The sequence below is a fragment of the Homalodisca vitripennis genome, chromosome 5 (assembly GCF_021130785.1).
Source record: "Homalodisca vitripennis isolate AUS2020 chromosome 5, UT_GWSS_2.1, whole genome shotgun sequence".
Classification (NCBI taxonomy): domain Eukaryota; kingdom Metazoa; phylum Arthropoda; class Insecta; order Hemiptera; family Cicadellidae; genus Homalodisca; species Homalodisca vitripennis.
This window is the reverse complement of record NC_060211.1, coordinates 103,404,852-103,429,782: the sequence shown is the minus strand read 5'-3', so window position 1 is coordinate 103,429,782 and position 24,931 is coordinate 103,404,852. Positions and strand designations below refer to the sequence as shown.

Here is a 24,931-nt window from a genome sequence, read left to right as displayed (position 1 = left end):
AATATTTTATTGTCAAAAACAAAAGAACAACTATATCACAAGTTTTCTTTATTACAGTTTCAAGGTAATAATATAAAGCATTGCTACCATCCTCATAAATCATCATAGGCCAATTCATATTACATTACAAGTGCTTTCACTACAAAGTCAAGGCTGAATTTAACTTCATGCAGTCCTTAGGTCACCCTAAGATTTGCCGCCCCCCCCCTAATCATCTATACATACATTAGTTAGGACATATTATATAAACGCAGCTAAGAAGGTATTTGGGTAGATTCTCAATGAAGTAGGGGCGGTAAAGAGTGGAAACAATACCATCCTAAAATAACTGACGACAACTCAAAGAAACAAACTGTGCTAACAGTTGTTGGCGATTTTTGTGTGTGAATAAGTGCAGCTAGTGATCCAGCGGCGCCGCTTTCGTTCTTTCATATTTCACACATGAATACTGAATAAAAGTAAAGAAATGCAAAACACACGATTCCACTAGTTTTGGCGTTTTTTTGAGAAACGATTTTCGTGTGAATTTTAAGGTACCTCCCTTTTGTTAAATCTTGCACATGAATACCAGACAAATGCTAAAATTAATTATATGTAAACAAACAATCACTTTGGCTTATTTTGTTGAACGATTACTTCACGATTGAAGTTAGCGGCATTCACTTTGTTGTTTATATCTGGAACATAAATATCAAACACACTGAAAACAGCTAAACAAACAATTGTAATATGTTTAAAAGTATTTTTCGAAATGGATGCCGACAGCTCTGCATGGCTGTACATAGACCGAATTGTGATAGACAGGTGGCGGGATGAGTTTTTAAAAGGTTAGTACTCCGCGCCGAGGGTAGATTTCTCAAAATGTAATGTTATACTTTTGGTAATATATAAGGATAGTAAATGTCTATAATCTTATTACCCTTCCAAACTATCCATTGTCAATAACAAACTTTACACAGCGGAGATCTAGAACTAGTAGAAACTGGTTTTATAATTCAATTGTCCAGGTAATTGTCTGCAAACCATAATAAATCGGAGCCAATAATTTTGTCACTAATGATTTTCATTTTAATTTTGAGTACAGTAAATTAAATTTTGAACAGTAATAAAAGAAATCAAAATATAATGAATTTAGAACTTCAAATCTTTAACACAGCAATGTTCTATTTATATTTTGATAGACTGTTATGGTAGTATGACAAGTATAAGTTCATATGAGATTCACTCTGAAATTTTCGAGATACCAATAGACAGTGCATACTGCAATCATCTGATCATTCTTATCTGATTGTCCAAGTGCCAATAACCTGAAAGAAATTTGGGTTCATCAGTGTAATTAATTTGCCTGTTCGGAAAGATAAATTTCGTAAAGTCATAGAGTTATCGAAAATGCATTTCCGGGCTAGGATTTTCTTCGACTTTAAAGTCAGTTTGTCTCAAGAGAAGACGTCTTCGTGTCGAATATCTCTAAATTGCCTTTGGTTCTCAAGTACCATCCCACGATGCTGTTTTAGGTGGTATGCAGAATTTTGAACGGCCGCAATAATTGGCAACAAAACGTCCGTTCAGGAAGGCCGCACTCCGCCAACACTCGAGAAATGTTGATCGGGGGCGCACTATAATATAAGAGAACAGATGCTGTGCTTATTTAAAGATCGAAGCTTCTCTGGGCATTGAATCCACAGCAGTGCGAATAGATTTGTATGACATTTTAAAATTCAGGAGACTTTTTTCGATGGGTATCTCACTGCTCTAATTTTAGAATTGAACAATTTAAAGAAAATATGTTGTGTCGGGGTGCAGTTGAGAATAATCGGGAGTGGATCTGGCATTTGATGTACCTATCTGAGCCACTGGATCAGATGCATACCAACATGAAAACAATTGGTCAAACTTAGTGTTTGATTTTATTAATATACAGAGAACAAGCAACATTAGTATGTTTGCTGAACAGGGTTTTATGTCTTGCTCTCTGAAATATGTCACCTGTGTAACGGAGTTACTGAAATCTGCAACTACTAGGCGCTTGCACCCTATGTACATAGCTTCGACTCGTATTTAAATCGCAGTATTTTATCTTCAGCTCTTTAAATTACTGATATTTAAATGCAATTCTCGAACAATTTACAAAGTTTTTCTCTTAAACATACCAAGTACCGTATATATACATATAATTTAAGTTATTGGTTTACCCAATTTAAAATTATTTATATTCGTAAAATAAAAAAATAGAATGAGTCTCAAGTATTAGTTGTCTAATATCAATAGAATATACACTCGTTTTTATATTTTAAGGTTAGGCTCCACCGAATGCACTGGTATTTTAATAAATTAATAGGATACACTATAGCAGCTACAGTAAATTCCCAATTATCCAGGGGTGGGTTAACAGGGGTAAACAATCGGCGTGGCAGTATAGTGATTGAAACATGGCAGTCATAGTAACAACACAAGGACAGGCAAGTGTAGTCTGCGCGGCGGCCGATGTGTCTGTCTGCCTGTAGCAAGTGTTTTGATTACAGCTAATTTAGACTCCCATCCCTTTGTTTTCAAGAGTTTGATGAGGGGGGAGGATTTGCTGACTGACCTATGGTCACAAAAGTAGAAGCAATAAATCACGTTTAGTGTTTGCTAGGTTATTTGGAGGGCCAGGAAAACAGTTTGCTTTGTGACAAACTGTTTTTGCGGAAGTTACGTTCGACAATAATAAGGAAGGACGCTGCTGCTAAAACACACACAAAAAAAACAATGATCGATTTCACCCAACGAAATAAGTAATATCAATAACGCATAAGTTAAATATTGTACATTGTTTATTAATTTTCATGGGTATTAACTTGTGTGACTTGTTTTTTTTTCTCAACTAAATAGCCGATACAAATGGATTACAAATACTATTATTATGTAATTTCAACCTAAGACAATTTTGTTTAGCAATTAATAACTAGTTTAACATGTTAATGGCTCCCTTTGTTTTAACCGTGGGAGGCTTGCAATATTGATTGTCATGGATAATTGAGAATTGACACTAAACTGTAGTGGCAGTGGCAGCGACATTTATATAAAAAAACCGTCAACGATCTTTATTATGGTGTGTGCTGTAAAGAGAAATATTACCTTAGTTCCTTATTTGGCCGATAGACTGGGCAGCATTCACCAGCTACAACCAGATAAGAATATGTTACAAGTGCACAATACAGTAGGCCACACATAGTGGGCTGAGGAATGAAATAGTAAGGTCTATTAAGAATGACCTGGTGAGCTGAGGAATATAGTCCCTTAAGAAGTTGTAGATAGAATTAAGAGTACTGTATTCCTGAGAACCTATAGCTGCACATAGTGGCCCCTTTAGCTGAGAGGACAATCATATAAGATCAAATCCTAGTGCAAAGGGTTGTCTTATTCTGTCCCTCCTTATGGGACACTGATTGATTGGCCTATACCAAGATCTTATTGAACAAAATACATACTAGGGGTCAATTTCAAATATACTTTATCTTACTACTCTTCCAACCCATAAAAATTCGTATTTATGGTTTTACTTATGAATTTTTACTGTGCTCCAAGTTGAATATTTACTGATTTTGTTGATTATACTCTGATTCTGTTGATATGTTCTCAAGTTCATGTCTGGATAATTTTTTAACATAGGCAATTGTAAAGTTACATTGTTTGAAGCAACAAAATTTTTAAAACCTTGCAAGATAGAGTCAATAGCATTAGTTTAGTGAGTGGTAGGGAAAGTGTCTTAAATTATTGTCAATGTTGTTTCAATATTTTGTTCGAGGCTTGTGGCTTATAATCAGCTTTTAACATACATTTAGTTAACAGTGTATTTTTGACCACTGCTAGACTCGTATATCAGCTAGTGGCACACCGTTGAGTTGGTTATGGAAACAACCCCAGACCAGTAGGGGGGCTATGGCACTCCCCCAGGAAATCTTAAAAATATTAGGTCCTAAAATGGTTATTTTATAGTACTTTTGAACTAATAAAAGAAGGGAAAAGTGTATAGAGTTTACAACCAATCACCAGTAACCATATACTGGGATAATTAAAATCTTCTGCAACAAATTTAGTTTATATAAGGATTGTTTAAGGGGAATCTCATTTAACCTAATGTTAAATTTGTCATATATCCGTACTAGTTATTTAAAAGCTACTGTAGCTAAGAAAGATAACTTGTAATGACGCTTTAACTAGCTGTTATACCTCAGCTTATGTTATTTTTATTCATAACATATGTATATACGAGATAATATTTTTGAAATTATACTTTTATGGTTATTATTGAGCACATACAGGTATATCTTCTCTAACAAAGGAGGTTGAAAGAGATGCTGTGAAAATTAAGCACTTTGAAAAAACTATGTAAAGTTGAAATTTTTAAGTTATTGGGAAATCAATCCTCTAGAGGAAATATTGTGTTTATTCAGACATCAATAATTCCAGTCCTATAAAGCCCTTATTATTCTTCCAGGGTTCCAGCTTCCTCTTCTTAGTTCTTGCTGCTACTCTGGCATTTTTAATCATCTCATCAGCTTTTTTATCGGCTTTTATTTGTTGCATTTGATCAAACACCTTTAGCCCACAATTTGCACCACCCTCACCAAAGAGTTCTTGCAACACTTTTACAGGCTCCAATAACAGGAATTATATTAAAATTTAGCTGGTTCATTTATGCATATAAAACTGTTTACTAACAACTTCCATGATATATCAATGACAAAGAGAAAAATACCGGTTTTTTGGCACTTTTCACCCAAACTGCAACTTTGAATATTCATAACTCTAAAATTTTTGATTCGATAATGATTAAATTTATACAAGATATATGCAAGAGCACTGTAATTGAGTATGTAATGTTCTAGAATCATAGAATAGTATGGGAATAAAGTTATCAAAATACCATCTTAACTTTTATTCTTGACTGTGTGATCTTCAAAATTCTGCATTGGTCACGTCATGGAGCTCTTAGTCATTGAGTATCTAATTTTGTGAACCATTATTAAGAATGTTACAATTATTAACACAGATTAAATTGAGCACGTTTTGTTAATTTACCACAACTGGCAACTGCTCGTTTTAATGCACAAATCATCACACTGCACCTAAACACACTCAATACTATATTGCATACACCTGTTACATGTATTCAGCACTTCCTTTTTTTCTCTTTTGTTTGGAATATTGAATGGTATAGTAGAATGCTATTGTACTATTTTTCTTTTTGCACAATTATTCATACTTGCCAGTTTTAATTTATGATATACCAGTTGCAGTTTCACTAAATTCTTAGACTAAATTTCTTAAAATCTAATACAAACCCATCAGCATAAGTTTCAGCTTTCATAAAATCCATTACTTTGAAAATCAGTTCCCAGAACCCACTATGTTTGTACACTCTGCCATCCAATTTTAAAACAAGTCTGAAGGATTGGTGATATTCAAGGTTTGACTTAAACTCAATAAAATTAAATAATTAGAAAAACACTGCTAATCAATTAAAATATAACTAAAAGAACATGCATAAAATGAAAATGGTGGAAGGAGTTAATTCAATAAACATGTTGAGTTAGCTCCATTTCACCTTCTGCTCATTGCAGCGTCTAAAAAGCGAGACTTTACTCCTGGAATGAAGAGGTCTCAAAATGTTGGTGATTAAAACATTCAAAACAAACTCCTAGCATTGATTCCACATCAGAGATACCTCGACTATAACAGAGCTGTCTGGTTTACCCAGCAACCCTCTAGTATAATGTAGTTGAAGAGGTGTTTTCATTGTCTCATTAAACGCAAATTGAGTGCACTGCAATGTTTTAGGCACGAAGATGAATCAACCCTGCCAACCACAGCTACGTGATGTGTAGAAAACTTGGGGTTGCTCTGCTGTGTTTAGGGATCATGACTAGATTTCACTGAATGGCTCCTGTCTTTGTCATCGACTTTTTTTATGTCATCAGACACTCACATAGACTTCAGATTCCAGGAGTCAAGTCTGTGACAGTTTCAGATGATGTACAGAGCGTAAGGTGAAATGGAGCTAAACTCAACATTCGCATTAAATAAACACAGCAAGCAAGCTGTACGAAAAAAGTCACCAGTTCAATGTATTTAATGAAGCAACAAACACTGGTAGTATCAGCACTATGCTTGGTGTGGACTGTACCAAAAGCTGAGAGGGAAGGGTGTTCCTGCTAGATGGCTGGATCTGTACAAGTGCCATATTTTTTGTTAGCACCACTCTAAACACTTTCATTTAATATCATGAAACATACTAATGTTTTGCTGGTTGGCCAGCAAATTAAGGCAAGTTACTCAAACATGAGAATACCATACATCTGTGCTATCTATTACATCATTCTAATATTTATCATAATCACGTAATATATTAGTGATGGTCAAATCCAAAATTTTTGAACCTCAAATCCAATTTCCTTTGGAATTAAAAACCTATTCCCAACTTCAAATCTTAATAGATTTGTGTAACCAAATTTCATTTTGAAAATTTAATCAACAATCCAACTTCTGATATTCTTAAACCTATGGAGGCCACCTGAGAACTCAAACAGTAATCCAGAAATACCACTCTATTTTTAAAAATATGCAGAGATTCAGGGAAATAGCTATATTTTAAGAACGAGTCCATACCCTCTACCTTCTACTTTCATTTAGGGTAGATGATATCATAGAACGGATTTCCAGAATGTCATTTTTTACTGTAAAAAATATTGGCATATATTTTTATCAACCTGTTAAATTTATATTAAAGTTAAAATATTTGGAAAAACTTCAAACCATTCCTAGTCATGATAAAAATTGTTAAAATCTAAACAAACATATATTTTACAGAAGAAATATTTATACAAGTACACAAATTATTGCAAGATAAACAAAAATTAGCAGTCGTCTCTTTGATAACCGCAGAGCAACTGATGTCCATGCATAGATGCAGCAAAAGGGCGACGTTGCACAAACATAAATATAGAAAATACTGACTGCAAGCAAAATATTATTGTGTGCATGGTTTGTTAATTAGGTTAGTAGATATTTATCTACTAGATTCCATACACAAAGTACACCAGAAACATGGTTTCACGATTGGTAATTTGCTTACTGCAGATAATTAGTAACGCAGCGAATCTTGGCAGTTTCAATTGTCAATCTCACTGACTAAGTGTCCAATCGGAATCTCTATTGAGGATTTGAGATTTGGCTTTGGCACATCACTAATATACATACATTTTTGTTATGTCAGCAAGTTAACCCCTTAACTGCTAGGTCATAGATGTATTGCTAACACCTCACTGCAAGGTTGTTTTACCTAAAAAGCATTTAGAGCAAGTTTATCTGGTTATACTTATTTACTAATTATTAAATTTAGTTTTCTGAACATTTGTTTAGATTTAAACTATATAGAAATATCTAAAAATACGTGTTCAGTAATTCTTGCATTTATGGAATAGCATGAGGCAAGGCAATAGAACCCCACATGGATTTGTATTAGTTTAAATGTACTTAATTTGGTAGCAGTGCTCATCAACAAGGGCATATTGTATAGTAATAGACTGCATTCATGATCCTATATGGCAGGAGTCCCTTAGTTACACAAGTTTATTCAGTCAAAGAGCAGACGGCGAGTTCTATATACTCCTACTTACGCCATAGTAGTGTGGGTCAGCACGAGAAAACATGCAACAGCAGTTAAGGGGTTGTCAATTTAATGAAAAGTAATAGTAGCACACATCAGTATAATCATCATTGTCATTCCAGTTGTCTGATTTCTTTCACTCTGTAAATGTTTATATATTTTAAAATTAAACATATACACACACAATTTGTTGTAAATCTAAGTGAATCAGGGTTGACCTAATATTAAAATGCCATTAAGTACATTAATACTATTTATTTTACTCACAATTTTATGTCTATTTTGTGACATAATTACATTTAATAATAACCTTTAAGAGAGATAGAGACTATAACGGTATATGGAGTACCGTATTGCAAAAGAACTCATTTATTCATCATATGCTGTACACACATGGTTTAATACTTTCGGGAAGTCATTTTGAGTTCTTGCAATGTGGTTTATTCTTTGATGTTAGAATAACGTAAAAATGGTAGTATATATATTTATTTATATATATTTATATTATGTATACATAGCACACCAAAGTTCCTCCTCTTACAGAAAAGTGATGGAATCTCTCCTCAATATGACGCTAAGCAATAAAACATAGAGCTGAAGCCAGTAGTCACCGATGCGTATCGCTCACAGGTAACGCCCCGGATCGGCACTCTGTGAGCAACTGAGCCCCAAGCACAGGTGACGACTGACGATCTCACGTCGGTCATCCACATCCGGTAAGGAAGACAGACCGTTGCAAACAAAGCCTCGACGCCACAGAGCCAACAGACAGCGAGATGTCGACTTGCTATTGTCACCTTTGCGGCGTCGATGCCATCAGCTTGAATTGAAAATTAGACACAATACATTTAGCAGGAGAGGTATTTTATTTTTTCTATTTTAAAATCTCAACCGATCAGTTCCTGATTTTTGCTTACAAGGGCAGCCATTTATCACAGATCTAACACAACGTTCGAGTCCGGCTCCGATAGCACCCAGTATCCGCTACAGCTGCGTGCACTAGCGTCCTCTCACTGGCACGAGCCGTGCCACTCTTGGATCTTCTGTATGTACATCATCACTACTTGAACACTGGATATCCATGTCCCCGGGCCCATGTCGTCACAGTTGGTTCTCCTGTCCTCTCCCTCTGATAAGCCAATACTCAGGGAACTGATAACACACACCAGCTAACTACTTGCTTAATCACATCTCACTTATCATTTATAGTCGGTTGCAAATTAACAGTTGCCAGATGTTAATACAAAAAATAAATACATACAACTGATTTTCATATGAAAATCAAACGTAACAAATCGTATATTACAGAGCTTATATTTTATCCGATGTACTGAAAAGTTTATAATTGTATCTACTTCAAATTTAATTAAGGACTAACAATGAATAAGTATTTCAAAAATTAATAAATATGACTAGAAAGAAAAGGTGACTAGAAGAATTTCTCTGTATTCACAGAGATCTACTGGCGAAAATAAACAATCATAAAGTACAAAAATGACAATATCTGACAAGTCCAAAGTCACAATATAGTTTCAGTTGTATAATGACACATATCTTGAGATTGGTTTTGGTAAAAATACCATACTTTTATGTAACAATTCATCATTACAGTTTACTTTCCATTTCCTTTAGAAATATATTTTCGAATACTTTACATTAAAAACAATAAAAAAAGAAACGTATGCGATGAACTGTGCGGTGAGTGACTAGTAAGCCCATGCCCTGTGCGAGTGCTGACGCGACACTCAGAAGGCGTTGTTATGGTTGCTGACATCCGACTCTGGGGGAAGCACCAGCTGGGGGCCGCTCCCAGGACCTTGCACCATAAACGGTTCCGTGTTGCGCCGCTTCATCTTGCCTTTCAGTTTCTTCAACATGGTCGCCTGAGAGGGGAGGGGAATGCAGCAGAGTGGACAGGGCCGAGAAAAAACAAACAACAAAAAATAAGTGCAAAAGGGAAAATAAGAGTAAAAAATCAGTTGTGAATGTTCAATTGAGCATCTTACCACTGTGAAACAAACATACTCAACTAATAATTAGCCTACTATAAAAGCGTGAAGTACTAGTATATTTATAAAATACATTTCATAACAAGCAAAGAAGGGAAAGGGGATGGAAAGGTTTAATCGTCCGAACTCTTGCACCCCTCCCCATTAGCGGGCAGGATATTTGGTTCCGTGTTGCGGCGCTTCATCTTATTTTTCTTCAGCATCGTTGCCTGTGGGTTACGACATTGTATTAACCTTTATTTATTAAAGCATTAAAATCATAATATATATATTTAAAATCTTATTTAGAATTTAAATGTGAGTAATGCTGAGAAAAACATTATGATTATTTAATAAGTAAACAACAATGAATTGCTTTATTATGCATTTTTAAATAATAAAAATAAATGTAATTTATTTGCTTTACTATGTATTTAAATATCACTTTATTTAAGATTTTAACAGTAAATTGTATATTGTCCATAAAAGGATTTTAAAATAACAGTAATACAACAATTTTCGCTAAAGTGGTTGTTAGTTAGTTTAGGTTTGGAGTATTTGGTGATAGTATAAAAAATTATATTATATATTCAGCAATTACACTTTTATTCCATGTTTAGAGATGTTACATGTAAACTTCAAGTAGTTCAATAATAAAATTTATTTAAATTTGTTTTAAAATTACAAAACTCTTTATATATGTTTCTAATACAAGTAGAGGAAAGAGGAGGGACATGAAGGTTGTGTCGACAAATTGTTCTATAAAATTTATCTTTACTTCTTGTAATTAGTTACATTCCTAATTTTAATCAACCATTATTTCCATCTAACTAAACATTTTACATAATTTCTGTTTTTTATTAAATAATGGATTACAAACTAATAATTTTTCCACTCAAATCACAGTCTTTTAGCCTATTTCATGATAAAAATTAATATATTTCAGTTAAACTATACCTTAAGTGCAGACTTCAAGACAACAACATCTCCTGCGCTCTGCACCCACGGCTCACCATCCACCTGTACTGGTGTCTCGCAGTTCAGGTGGATCTTGATGTGTCCTCCCTGTCCACATAAACCATATTAACTTCAGCCATGTCAGTATATAATTGATTAAAAAAGTTGATTAGAAATGTTACATCTGAGATATTTGTAGCTAGAAGAATGATGTGGAAAGGAGGCCTAGAACTAACCAAGACAGCTAACAGTCAAACCTCAATATAACAAATTCCTTGATATAACGATTTTTTTTAACCCTTTGAGGTCTCAATAAAAATTGCTTCGACTGTCCTCAGGTCGTATTTAATTTCTGTTAGTTTACAGTTCTTTGACAATACACAAATGCAAGTTTTAAATCCCTTTTTCTGCAACTTTTTTATTTTTTTCTCTTTATATATCAATGTAAATAACCTAAAAAGAATGTTTACATTATTTTATAGTATTTTTTTTATAACTTTAAATAACATTTAAAAAATATAAAAAGAAGTATAAAAATATAAAAACATAATTTTTATTTTTTTTTATACATATGTAATAAACCAAAATTACATGAATACAGGTGAAAAGGCACTAGGATCTCATCAGATACATGTTATTCATTATATAATATTATATATAATACATTATATATATTATAATTTTGCCTTAGTCCAGCCCTAGGCCTACTTTGGGTAACATGTCTAGCTCTTCCTCTTAGTCTACTAGTTTGTAGCCTAGGCCTAACTCTATTATTTGCATCTCCTTGTCCTACTTCTATCACATTATCCACGAATTGATCAAATTCTTCCCCATCATTACCTAAAGTTTCCAATCTAAACACATCACTTTCATCGTCTAGGTTACCGTCATTTACCACAATGTTTTCAGAAGAATTTTCACTATGATTCAACTAACAATCACTATCACGGTCTTCTTCAATAATCTGTTTTTCATTTTGGATACTAATTTCACTGAAAATACTATCACAATCATCTAATTCATCTAATATTTCGTCATCGTCAGTAAAACTTGTACTTGGACCAGCCATATTTGTAAACACGGCGCAAGTGCAGACGTCAGTTGTATTGGTCTTCTATTTTCACTTCCAATGCCTCCTATATCGTGAATAAAGATCGACGTAGCATTCACGTAACCAAAATAGAAGTCCAAAGTACCGAATAACTCAAATACCGAACAGCAATAGGTTAGAAATGGACAAACATGCAGTGACATTATCCGGTCGACCTATTGTCGACATGCGAGCGTTCAGCGAAACTGCCGCGGTCGACCTATAGTCGACGACCGACCGCAAAGGGTTAATCCCCTAGAGGTCTCCATAAGAATCAATGCAAATTTCACCTTTACATAATGGATAAAGCATATTCACAACCTCAATATAACAAATTTTTAGTAATCCTGGAAAAAATAAATCACCTTCGGTATAGTGAATTTTTCGTTGTTAGAACCTCTTGTAGCGAAATTCACCTCTATGTTACAAATTTTCCACGACTGCACCTTGTTATAACGAACGTAAACAAACGTCACAACGGGAACAAAGTACAACAAACAAACAATCATGTCTCGACATGAAAGCTTAGTCACAGCCACTAACTGATGATGCCTTAACCGGCGAAAGCGCTTTTTAAATAAATTAAATGTGGAAGTATGAAAAATGTCTTTTCTCTTAAAACCTACTCACTTCCATCAAGAATACAAAGCAGAAAACAGCCACTCCGGTCTGAATTGCTAGACGAGTTTATTCAGATTTTGTGGAAAGTTTGTGCGGTGCTACGGAATTAAGTTACAGTAGTTTAGTGACGATGGACGCCAATAACAAAAAGAAACGGCGCGCTATAAACGTAGAGCGTAAACGAAAAATTATCAAATGCGTTGAAGACAATCCGACAAAAAAAAATTGGACATCACGATATAATTTGGCATTTTGACCAACACTTTAGCTACAATTTTAAAAAAAGAAAGAGAAGTTCGATGACGGAAGTGTACTGTGTTCTAAAATTAGAAAGATAGTTCTAAGGTTAAGTTCTAAAGTGTTTTTTTTTTCTTGAAAAGGGTGGTTTGAGTGAAAGTGTGTTAAAATCTATAACTGAATTGGATTGCTCATTGGATATTATCAACGTTACATTATGTAAGCAGACTACTATTACTGAACTTTTTCTCTAACAAACAGGGCGAAAACAGCATCAATAATGATGCTGTTGAAACACAAAATTTAGATTAGGCCATTTAACCTTTAACAATTTTCAGTTTAGTAATACTGTACAATATGAGTACTGTATTTTATTTTACTGTACTTTTTACTATCTGTAGCATAAAATTTTTAAGTTTAGTTCAGGTCATGTTTGCTTTTCAACTTTCTTTTAATGTGTTTTCAAAGTACATAGCTACTGTATTACAGTTGTTCTGTTTTACATACTGTATCCTTAATTGAAACAAAAAAGTAAAAATAAAGTTTCATTGTTCCAAATTAAACACATTTTATTTAGTTTTACACACTATTTAAATAAAGTACAGCATAAAATTTCACAATGTTTTACCACGACCACGCTGATTAATCTGTGAACCTCGATGTAGCGAAATTGTACCTAACCTAACTTTAATATAATGAACCGCATTATAACAATATACTCGATATAATGAATTTTCTGTCCGGTCCCTTGAGGTTCGTTATATTGAGGTTTGACTGTACTATGTAATGGTAGAATCTCAAATTAGATATGGATTCAAACGCTGTTCAAACACTTGCTGGCCTAGGCTCCACAGACAGCTGCAGAGAAGCCTTCAAATCACTTAAGCTTTTAACAGTAATATCACTTTTCATTCTTGCAGTTGTTGTTTACACCAAACAGCACATATTATAAAGAATATTGTTCATGTCTATTGTCTATTGTCTACAGGTTGAATGGAGAGGCAACACAGTGAATCCTCACTCAGTTCCTGTTGAATCATAGCTGTTTGAAATACTCACTAAACAAGATGTGGAGAATGGGAAAGTCAGTGTGCGTATTTTGATATTTGTCTATGGATGTCATTGAGAACATCTTTAAGTGTGGATTAATAAAAACAGAATAAGAAGAAATTCAATAACAGAACATAGTTTAAGGCCAGAACTGCTGGAACACAATGACCCTAGTATATCGAGAGAATTCTTGGTGTGAAAAAGGCGTTTCTTCAGTAATGAATTCATAATAAAGGAAGAGAGAGAGACAAATAAGAGTTTAAATAACACTCAAATAAAATTTTAGCCTGCAGTAACAGGGAACAACTCTCCCTCCTCTTATTTAACCCAGTTCAATAAGAGGAGGGAGAGTTTCATATTGGTTATACCTTCAATAACTTTTCAGCCAAAAAACCCAGCAATTTATTGTTCACTTGGTTATGACAAAGCAGAGCATTTATACTGTCATACATTTTTACACATCCTTTGCCCAAATAAAAGCTAAAAACAATTAGACTGACAGTGTTTTTTAGCTACAATTATATAAATACTTAGTCAATAAATATAACATTTATAGTGTTAGTAAAATAGTTTAACCAAATTCCTGAATATGTTCAGATCTGATCATATCTGAATCTGAAACAATTCGTTTGTCCAGATAAGAAGTTTCAAATCTGATTTAGATCCACCCAACTTTAGTTCTTTATAATCGCTTTATAGCAAGACAAAACATTATTGTTTCTTTACAATTTTTTTTTTACTTCTTTTTAAATTACATTTACTAAACAAAATAGTGTTATCCATTGATTTAGGAATTTCACTTTGATTTGATTTAATTTAATTTAAGACCAGATAAAAATATTAAAAATTAAGGATCTTATACTTTTTAAGATGAACCTAAAGTTGTTGGAGGTAGGTTGGTTATTTTTCTGTTATCTACATAATGATGACAAAGTTAAATTGGGACATTAGAAAAATAGTTATTAAATTTATTTACATTTTTATAAATAGTACTTAACTGAATAAATATGACAATTATTTGTGTTGTGCAAGTTTTGTTTCTTATCAAATATTAACATTTTCAGTTGAAATAATATTGAAAATCCTGCATTTCCCCTCTAATCTATCCTTTTTCTAGGGAACCAAAAATCAATGTTAGGAAATAATAAAAAACTAAGAGGAAAACAAATATATAAGTATGATTTTGAAAAATTATCACAACTTAATGACAGAATTTTACAACATAACTGAGCATTTTGGGTTAGAAGGATTAACACCTATCTTTTTATTAATACATTTACAATAAAACTAAGTATAGCTTTATATTACCTGAGCAATTCGCATGGCCGACCGCAGTCCAGACTGAATCTGTCCGAGATGTACCACACCCGTCACTCCCACCACCTCAAGCATGCCGTCCCAATGGTTGGGTTTGGAGAAGTGATCTTCTCTCTCAGGCCCCCACGGATTGGCTCCTGAGCCCCAACTGTACACAATATTCACAAATAATTAACTACTACCAATATTTATTGTGGTATATACGTAGATCATACTTTAGGAATAAACACACTGAACATGATTTTTGAAACGGGTACATGTGGAGCCTAATTTATATGAAATCAGTTCAAGGAAATATTCAAGTCACTGATCGTCAAATTACCATCTCAATTCACTATCAGAGGAAGTTAGACGTGCGCAAGCACGGGACTCCGACCGCAGTGCTAGAATTTCAAAACGGTACTTACTTAAAAAACACGCCTCATAGAATATAAAAGTGTAAAAATGTTGGAAGAATACAAGAAATGTCACTTTTAACACTGAATAGTAAAGTTATTCTCAGATGTGACAATTGACAAGTGCACATCAGCAGATGTCTTAGGTTTGGTAGCAGACAATTAATGAGAGCATCCGACCACTGGATGCTTGAGATCTAGTTATCATTTGTTATACTATATTTTTCAAATCAATTGAATACTAATAATATGTAAAAGGTTTAAGAGGATTTTTTTGAATCTTAAAATGTTGCATCTATAAAAATTCTTGGTTCCTAAATTTAGTTTGAGCTTATCAATGTCATCTGTAAGAAATTAGTAACAAACATTTGAATGTTATCAAAACTATCCATTATTAAAGTAGGCAAGTGAATATCTCTCTTATTGCTTTAATTTTTTTTTTACAAATTCTTTTCAAAACATTTTTCCTAAAAATTTAGTCTCTCAACAAGTTATACTAATTATTTAATTGATTTGTGTAAAAAATAGTAAATTTTGAGAGTGAATTAAATATACAAGTATGGGAAATTAATTGATAAATTAAGAAAAGCCATAAAAATCATGTTTAGTGTCTCATTATAATGATTTGGATATTAACTCATTCTAATACTTGTTTTTATTAGAGATATATAGGTAACATTACTAATTTTATTTTCCAAAAAATATTTATGATCTTGTCTATAATTCGTATAATTTTTGATAAGAACATTATATATATATAATTAGCAAACTTATTGTTAACATGTCCACAAGGGATTTCCCAAGAAATTGAGGAAAAGTGGAAATACAACATTGAAGAAATAACATTTGGTCAGTTTTAGTTTATCTGTCACATCAAACAAAAATGTTAAATCTAATGAATGCTGTTTAATGTAATGAGTTTAAGAATGAGATAATGTCATGTACTTAAACGTATTATTGATCTAAACCAAAATTAGGAACGACTGTAAAACAAGAAAACAAGTTAATATGTAAACTCTGCAGAGACTAAAGAGGTTTGAACCAGAAATTATTTTACCGTCACAGATACATGGGTTTAAGAAAGTAACAACTCTTTCCAAGTAAGAAAGTTCCTCAGATCTCTTACCTGAGAATGTTCAGGATGATAATTCCCTCAACAGGAGGAAGTTCAACCACTTTGCCATCCACTTCTAGCCGAACCTCTCTGTGCAAGTCTTTACACATCTTCCGGCCCACCATTTTTCGCAAGCCCATCTTTACATACACGCCTTTATTGTGCAATCTACGACAACAAAATTAAATTAAAACACCACGTAATATAATGTTACTTATGTTCACAAAGAGATCAGAAATCAGAAACTCTTTATTACAATATTTTTTAGAAATATATAGCGTCAATTTACAATAATTTCATGTCTGTAATATTTACAACAATAATGTATGCAAAAGAGTACATATGGTTGTTTATAAAGTTAAAATGCAAAGTTTCTTTTTGTTAATTTTCCCAGTGCAGGTATTCTTCCAGTGTGTAGAAGAGTCTTGAAATCAGCCAATCAGATGACAAAATAAAGATTAATTCACCAGTTTCTCTCATTCAAACATAGATAATTTTCAAAACTGATCAAGAATCTCAAATAGGTACTGATTAACTACTAAAAAATTAGAATAATTAATTTACATAAACCAATTACAATTACACACAAATACTAAAAATGTTATATTATGCATTATCCTATCTACAACTTTCCATAAAATTTTTATTATTATTAAATCTGTACATTTTCTGTCGCTTAACCCTTTGAACCCCAGACCAAAATATTGATGGTGGAAAAAACGTACCAAAATCATTTGACCTAAGAACTACAGAGAATCCCCGGAGCAGAAACAGCTGTATTGCATACTGTTTGTAAAAAAATTAATACTTTTGCTATTTTTTATGCTATTGTCTTGTATTACACACCAAAATGTCCAGAATGAAATTGTATACACAGAAAAAGATTAGTCTGAAGTATAAAAAAATGTTTAACAGCATTAAAATAATTTTTAAAATATATGTATATAGATTTTTAGGCAAAAAAATTGATTTTAAGATTTTTTAATTAAAAAATAAGAAATATTTTTACCATGGGCACCCACATTTTATTTTTCTAAAATTAGTTTTGTGTATGTACAAAAAAAATTATATTGATATCTCTAAAAATAAACTTTTTTTGAATTTTTATATAAAAGTATGCGACTTGTAAAAACCTCTAGGCGTACAACACAAAAATCACTGATATTACCTAAATAAATAAATTAGTAAATAAATAAATAAAAAAATTAGTATTTTAATAAAATACATATAAATATGTATTAATACTCATAAAATAAGTATTTTTACGATTTTCAAATAAATATGTATTAAACGCATATACCATGGCGACGATATTACGTCGCCCGGGGATTCTCGCAACTTCATTGGCGACGATACATCGTCGCCGCGGGGATCTTCGCATATCTTCTCGGCGACGATATTTCGTCGCCTGGGGTTCAAAGGGTTAAACAGCATAACAACACTAAATTTAAATATTAAACTCTTTGAGAATCAACATTTTTTAAGTTATTTTGTGATAGTATTAAAAATATTTATTGTCTCTTAAAAAGAGTTATGAAAAAGTAAACTGCTAAAATAGCTGTTTTGCATACAGTTGGAAAAAAACATAACTTTGGTAACATTTGACATAACTTTTTTCTTCTTGTACTTAAACAAAATCTTACTATCGTTTACAAAGTCAGACATTAAGTTTCACATTTATTTCTGTATTATAATAACTACAATTATTGTTAAAAAGCTTAATAATAAAACAACTTACCTGCTGTTGAACTTATTTGGATTTTCTTCCCTTGCATTGTGAAAATCCAGACACAAGTCAGCATCAATTCCAATGCCAAAGTAGTTGTTCATTACATAGATCTGAGTGTTATCTTCGCTTGTGGACCCTGTTAAAATATTTTTTTTATAGGATAGAACTTTGGTAAACACATAAAAATGTGAACTCCATATTTTCAATATGGAATGATAAACAAGAAATACTAAGAGTCCATTCTTACTTGCTGGGTGAGTATGCTAACTGTCCATCGTACTACATATAAATGCTATACTTTTAGCAAATCATTTTGAATTTAGCAGTTTTTTTAAGAAATTTTGTTTTATTTGTATTGATAAAATTGCCATTAAATTTTAAATAATCAATGAAAACCTATGATAAATCTTCTTTGTTGTTATTACGAAGGTAAATATAAATCATCATAAATTCTTAAATTTGTATGACATCTGGATTCGGATTCAGCCTGAATACAGAACAAAATATATTATGTATTTACTGTGTTACAGTGTATTACAATAGTAAATTCAAAATTTTATTATATATAATCTACACTAAATTCATGTACTCGATTTTCCAAACATTTACAAGACAAGACATTTGTACACCAAACATTTATGCGTTAATTCCCAAAAGAGCACAGCTGGCATATTATTCCCAAAAATATGTTCCATGAACTCAGCTGAGTAAAAAGAAGAGGGCACACAAAGTAATATTCTAATTAGATTTGGATTCTTTTTATTGCTTTAGGTTTCATCAAAGACCACAAATTAGGTGTATATCCTAACATCAAGCAACGCAATTGTCCAACAACTGTCATGTGTTTTTACTGTGACATGTTTCAATGACTTTTACTCATTCATCATCAGACCTTTGCAGTTCTCTTATCTTACTGAGAGTATCCGTATATTGTATGGCAATGAATGAAAGTGCAATTGAAAACAATTTACCATTATGAGAGAAATGTCTAAAAGCTAGTCAGCCGAATTTACAAGTTTTTAGCAGAACAATATTATATAGATAAATTTTAATATGGCGCCATGTGGTAAATGATGGAAACTAGGAACACTTGTTTTAAGTGAGATAAGGAGGGTATCATAAAGCAAGAGTGTGTAATGATTTTAACATGGATTTTCTACTTTATAATTTAAACTTGTTATTCTGTGGTTTTAAACCAATTCAAAGTTATCCATACAATACCATAGCAAATAACTATAATGTTTAAGTAAAGTTGTGTTGACAAGTAATTACATGCAATACGCAAGAGGTAGTTCATATTTTATTCACCACGTTATGCTGTGTATCAATTTTACAGTATACAGTATAGTGCAATATACAGTACAAACAAAAGTATAATGAATTTCCAAAAATGTACAAACTAGGTATAGTTAAAGCCTAAAGGCGTTTTGACATGACTGTTCATAATTCAATTTCACAATGATTTGAAAAGCTTTTTTCCTTCAGTCTGAATGATGTTTACAAGTTAAGTATATTTCCGTGAATTAGCAGAACTGGTCTTTCCAGAATAATTGTTTCCACCATTATTGTCTATTTATAGGCATAAGTTTTTCTAATTTGTTTGATCAAGATTACATTTGAGAACATTGACCAAGACATTTTTAATCCATGAATTGAGATTGATGAGGGAAAAAACCAAAGATAAAGAATTGAAACCATGTTTAACATAAAGAGCCATGTTATTTGTGTATTGGTGGTGGATTTTTACGCTAGATACCAATATGAATCAAACGAAATACTGAACCCAGAGTACATCCACAAGGGATCTTTTGATATTTCCACTAAAACCTGAAAATTAATTCTGAACCTACACACACAGACTTCTGCCACAAAAGTTTGAGTGGACCAATGGTAACCTTTCTTATATATATACCACAGCAGCCAAACCTGTGCTGCACACCTTGAGAAACACGATTAAATGTTTCTGAGAGTTCAGTATGAGTGGACTTACTGGTGAGCTATTTTTCTGTTCACTATAGTAGTCCAGTCTGTGCTGCAGCACACCATGAGAAACACGATTAAATGCTTCTGAGAGTTCAGTATGGTGGACTTACTGGTGAGCTATTTTCTGTTAACTACAGTAGTTCAGCCTGTGCTGCAGCACACCATGAGTAACACGATTAAATGCTTTTGTGATATCAAAAAAGACACTGAGTGTCCTGCTGTGTCTTTCGATTTAAGGTTCACGTTAATAACAGTGTTTCACTATCCACAAGGATATGATATTTATATGGTTAAGTTTTGATGAAAAACTTTGGACAATATATCCCATTTTGTTTACTCATACAGAGGCGAGACCCTAGATGAAACTGGATCTGTGTAGAGTAATGGTACGTTGTACTGTCATTATTCTATTATAGGAAGAATTTTATTAAAATTTCAAACCTATCACTGTCAAGTAGATAGTTTGATTAAATTAATGTCAAGGTATTGTTACAATGTTTTATATAAATAATGTAAGATATGTTACTGAGGTTTTTTTGTACAAAAATAGTAAATTGAAAATAAAAGTAAACAAGTCTTACAAAATGTGTTATTAATATGAAACACATTTCTGACAATGACCTGTGTTATTGGTAATCTGCTGGAACTTGTCATCGGCCTTGTCTTCTGGATGGAAAACAACAGTCCATCGGTCCAAACGTATCTCCTCAGCATCGATGACGTCTCGCAGAAGGTTCATGGGATCTTCCCCACCTGTGTAGCCTGGACCCCACCGCAGAACACGTGCCAGATCGTTGCCGGTACCTAGTGGCACAATGGCACACGGGGGCGATGAACACTCGCTGTCCTGTCCCACATTATCTAGGCACTGCAGCACCCAGCCAATCGTCCCGTCTCCTCCACATACCAAGATCTTGTAGTCCTTTATGTGCCTGAACACATACAACCTGAAACAAGATGTAAAAACCTGATAATAACATTTAAAATTATTGCAAAAAAAGATTTTACAAAGCTTTTTAAAAAATTTAACAGCATATTTTGTCACAAAAAATGATTATTTCTCTATTAAAAATACATAAACATGTGTATGTATGTTTTTGACAAAAATGACCTATCATTTAAAAAGAAGTGGTGTTATTTGTGGTGTTTTATATCTTAACTCAGTTATTTTTATCTTTTTTATGATTTCATGTGATGTAACATATTATGTTTTAAAGAAAATACATGGAAAATACATACTCTACAAATAGCACATTGCCTTTTATAAATCTTTTGTCTTTGAAATATATGTAAAGAGACTAAATATACACATATAAAAATGTAAATAACTTATTTTGCCAAAATAATTTTCTTTATTTCTTTAAGAAAACAATGACATACAACATAATGTATATTACTTTAATTTTTTTGCACTTTTATTATTACAATGATTAGGAGTGGTCTGTCAAAAGTAAGAGAATAAATACTGTAGGATAAATGTTTTGTTCCTCACAATATTACCTGAAATTTATATACTTCTGAACAAAAGTGGCATATTTGATGACAAGTGGCGATTTTCTCAAACATTTAATTTGGTACGAGAATTAATGTTAAACCTGAATGTCTAGATCCAAAATTTGACTCAATTTAAATATCAATTAAATTTTTCTTGATCCTTCCCTCTATAATAAAGTAAATAAATAGTAGTTAAAACTTTTAGATTTGAGGAATTTGTGAACAATACCTCCATAACTAATCATGGTACACATAATAAACTTTAACTGAAGAGCTTAACATTACTGCTGATATAATTTATCAAGTTGTAAATATACATATAGGTCTAAGAAAAATTCTGGGTCAGAGAGGTCAATAAAAAGTTATTGTTACTTATTCTGACTTTATACTACACAACAATTTTTCAGTTCAGTGATCCATTTAGGTATCTCTCACTGGTTCACCATCAATTTGTCTCGAACACTGGCTATAGAGAGATGACCTTGTGTTTTACAACGTAAGAGAAGTTTTAAATCATCAAATGCTTTTATACCCTCATATATACGAGCGTGGTCTGAAAGATTTCCAACCTCAAAATAAACAAAAGCCACTGAATTTTGTTGTTAGTCTGTTGACAGTTACTCAACAAAGTTTCAGTCATTTTGGACATACAGTACAGTTTTTATGTAACAGTCGTTTGAGTGAGTTGATGTGAGTTTTTTTTGTAAAATTGTCAAAATTGAGTATCAAGCTGTCATTAAATATTTGTTTTTGAAAGGCAATAAACTTTCGAAAATCAAAGATGAGTTGGATTCTGTGTATGGGGACTCTGCACCACCATTTACCACAGTGAAATTTTGGGCTGCTGAATTTAAACATGGCCGTTAAGAGTTTGGGAGATGATGAACGTTCAGGACGTCCAAAAATTGCAACTACCAAAGAAAACATTGCCAAAGTTCACCAAATGGTTACATACTAAATCAATATTTAGGCATGAGAAAGCTGTCTGCACGTTGGGTATCGCGTTTGTTCATGTTAGACCAAAAACATGTTTGAATGAACATTTCCAACGCCCATTTGGCGCAGTTTAGGCAAAATAAATCCAAGTTTTGGCATCGATTAATTACTGTAGGTGAAACTTGGCTACACCATTATACACCCAGAACAAAAATACAGCCCATACAATAGACTACAAAAGCGGAACTGGCTCAAAAAAAAAAAAACACAAATACTGTTTTTTCAGCTGGGAAAGTGATGGTGACTGTTTTTAGGAATAGTCATGGAGTTATTTTAATCGATTATCTTCAAAAAGGAATTGCAGGAGCATACTATGCATCATCACTTGACAAGCTGACTGCAGAACTTTTGGAAAAACAGCCACATTTGGAGAAAAATAAAATCCTGTTTCACCAAGACAACCTGTTTCACCAAGACAACCTGCCTCACACCTCAGTGGTTGGCATGTTAAAAATCCACAAATTATGGCTTGAATTGCTTAACCATCCACCTTACTCATAAGATCTAACTCTAAGCAACTTCTTTTTGTTCCCTCATCAAATATTGCGCTCGGAGGACAAAGATTTTCATCACATGAAGAGGAAATCACCTTTGTGAACAATTATTTTGCAGAGAAAAATACTGAGTACTATTTATATGGGAGCATCTCTGAGAGGTGTGTAGAGTTACAAGGAGACTTATGTTGAAAAATTTTAAAAAATTCAGAAAAAATGTCCTGTATATTTGTCAGACCGGACACTTTTCAGACCACCCTTGTGTTCATAAAATGATGAAGAATATCTCATTTTAGAGATATAAAAATAACCAACCAAACACTTTGAGCTTTTTATGTCTTAACTTTATTTTGAATATTTAAATACGAAAAATATTTGGAATCTTTTCTAAATAAGAAATGAAAACAATCTAAAATGCTACATAGGGTTTGGATGCATATTCATCGTGTTTTTTACATTTACCACAATTATAATACTTAAAATAAGAACATAAAATGTTTTTGAAATTTATCAATGCACTTATGGTGCTAAGACCAAAATGATCACTGTACAGCTGACTCTTAAAACGTAAATACACTTATTCGCCCCTATTTTCAATAATTGAAAACAAAGTATTTTTAACACAAACTCCACTTAAACATCATTATATTTCACTGAGTAATTGACACAAAAGTAGAAGAATTACAAACCCTGGAAGGGGGCCTCCATTATCCAAATCGAAGACCTGATAAGGATTGAGCAGTTTGCGGAAGCTGGAGATAAGCTCAAGGCCTTGACAGCCGCCAGACTTGACGTTTACGAACACCAGCAGTGGCTGTACACCAGGTGGTACCATGCTGGGTTCAATATTCGGCAGCAACATTACTACAACATGCCATGTGTCATGTTATTCACTTATAACACCTTCAAAGAGAATTTTTATAGCTTCCTCTCAAAGTACCTTTTCAATTATGCATAAAATCACACTGTATACATACACAAACTATGAATAAGTTATTAACATTACCAATTTGATCATTCGTGGGTGGTTAGAGGGCATTTTGTTGCCTAATGCATTCTGTAACTTGTGTACATATTAAACATCTTATTTCCCCAAATGTAGACTGAGCCACATCTACATGAAAATTCGTAGACTTCAGGCATACAGAGTAAAATCGTGTCCTTAACTTATCTCAAACGGTTCTTCATTGTTTTAGCTGGCTTGAATACAATTTATTTTATCCATAAACTGTGCCATGGTTTGATAAATCCATGTCATCTTTTAATGTAACAAGTATAACTTTTTGTAATACACTTCCTTACTCAGTCCATCTTATGAATAAAAATAGATTTAAAAAGGTTATGCACAAATCGCTTTTGTAAAACCCTTTTTATAATGTTAATGAGTTCTTAAATACTTCATTTGATGAACAAACTTTGAATTTTAATGTATCTTAATGTTGGTTTTTAATGTCTATTTTTAACTATGACTTTAATTTATATATTTTATTCTGATTATTTATTTCATTTTATTCTTTGGTTAGTTGTGGCATACTGTCTATTGTATTGTGTGCTTAATAATTTTAAAGGAATTCATTTAATCAATTCATTAATTCATTCATTGGATTTTCATATTATTTATTTTTAATGTTCTACCTATATTATCAGTAATTCCTAAGATTGAATAAAGATAGGACATTTTTGGATATTCCTCATTTTTATAGTATCTAGCTGCAGCACAACCTTACATCCAAAATAATTTGGTTTCCTAAGACTGTATTGATACTTATTTTAGTGTACCCATTCTCCTATAATGTATTGTATAATCCAGATATC

The 24,931-nt window shown here is 32.6% G+C and overlaps 1 protein-coding gene across 3 annotated transcripts in view; it reads right to left on the bottom strand.

Annotated features, from left to right (window-relative positions):
• Positions 1 to 7,891: 7,891 nt before the first annotated feature.
• Positions 7,892 to 24,931, bottom strand: part of LOC124362609 (diacylglycerol kinase theta) — an 86,347-nt gene continuing 69,307 nt past the window's right edge. For 2 of the 3 annotated variants that reach the window (XM_046817261.1, XM_046817263.1), the window contains 7 exons: positions 23,806 to 23,980; positions 20,754 to 21,079; positions 18,159 to 18,285; positions 16,433 to 16,588; positions 14,903 to 15,059; positions 10,597 to 10,704; positions 7,892 to 9,534 (listed from right to left, as the gene is read on the bottom strand). In XM_046817261.1, coding sequence (XP_046673217.1) covers positions 9,397 to 9,534; positions 10,597 to 10,704; positions 14,903 to 15,059; positions 16,433 to 16,588; positions 18,159 to 18,285; positions 20,754 to 21,079; positions 23,806 to 23,980 — 1,187 coding nt within the window. In that variant the 3' untranslated portion in view covers positions 7,892 to 9,396. The other variant, XM_046817262.1, reaches the window with a different exon arrangement.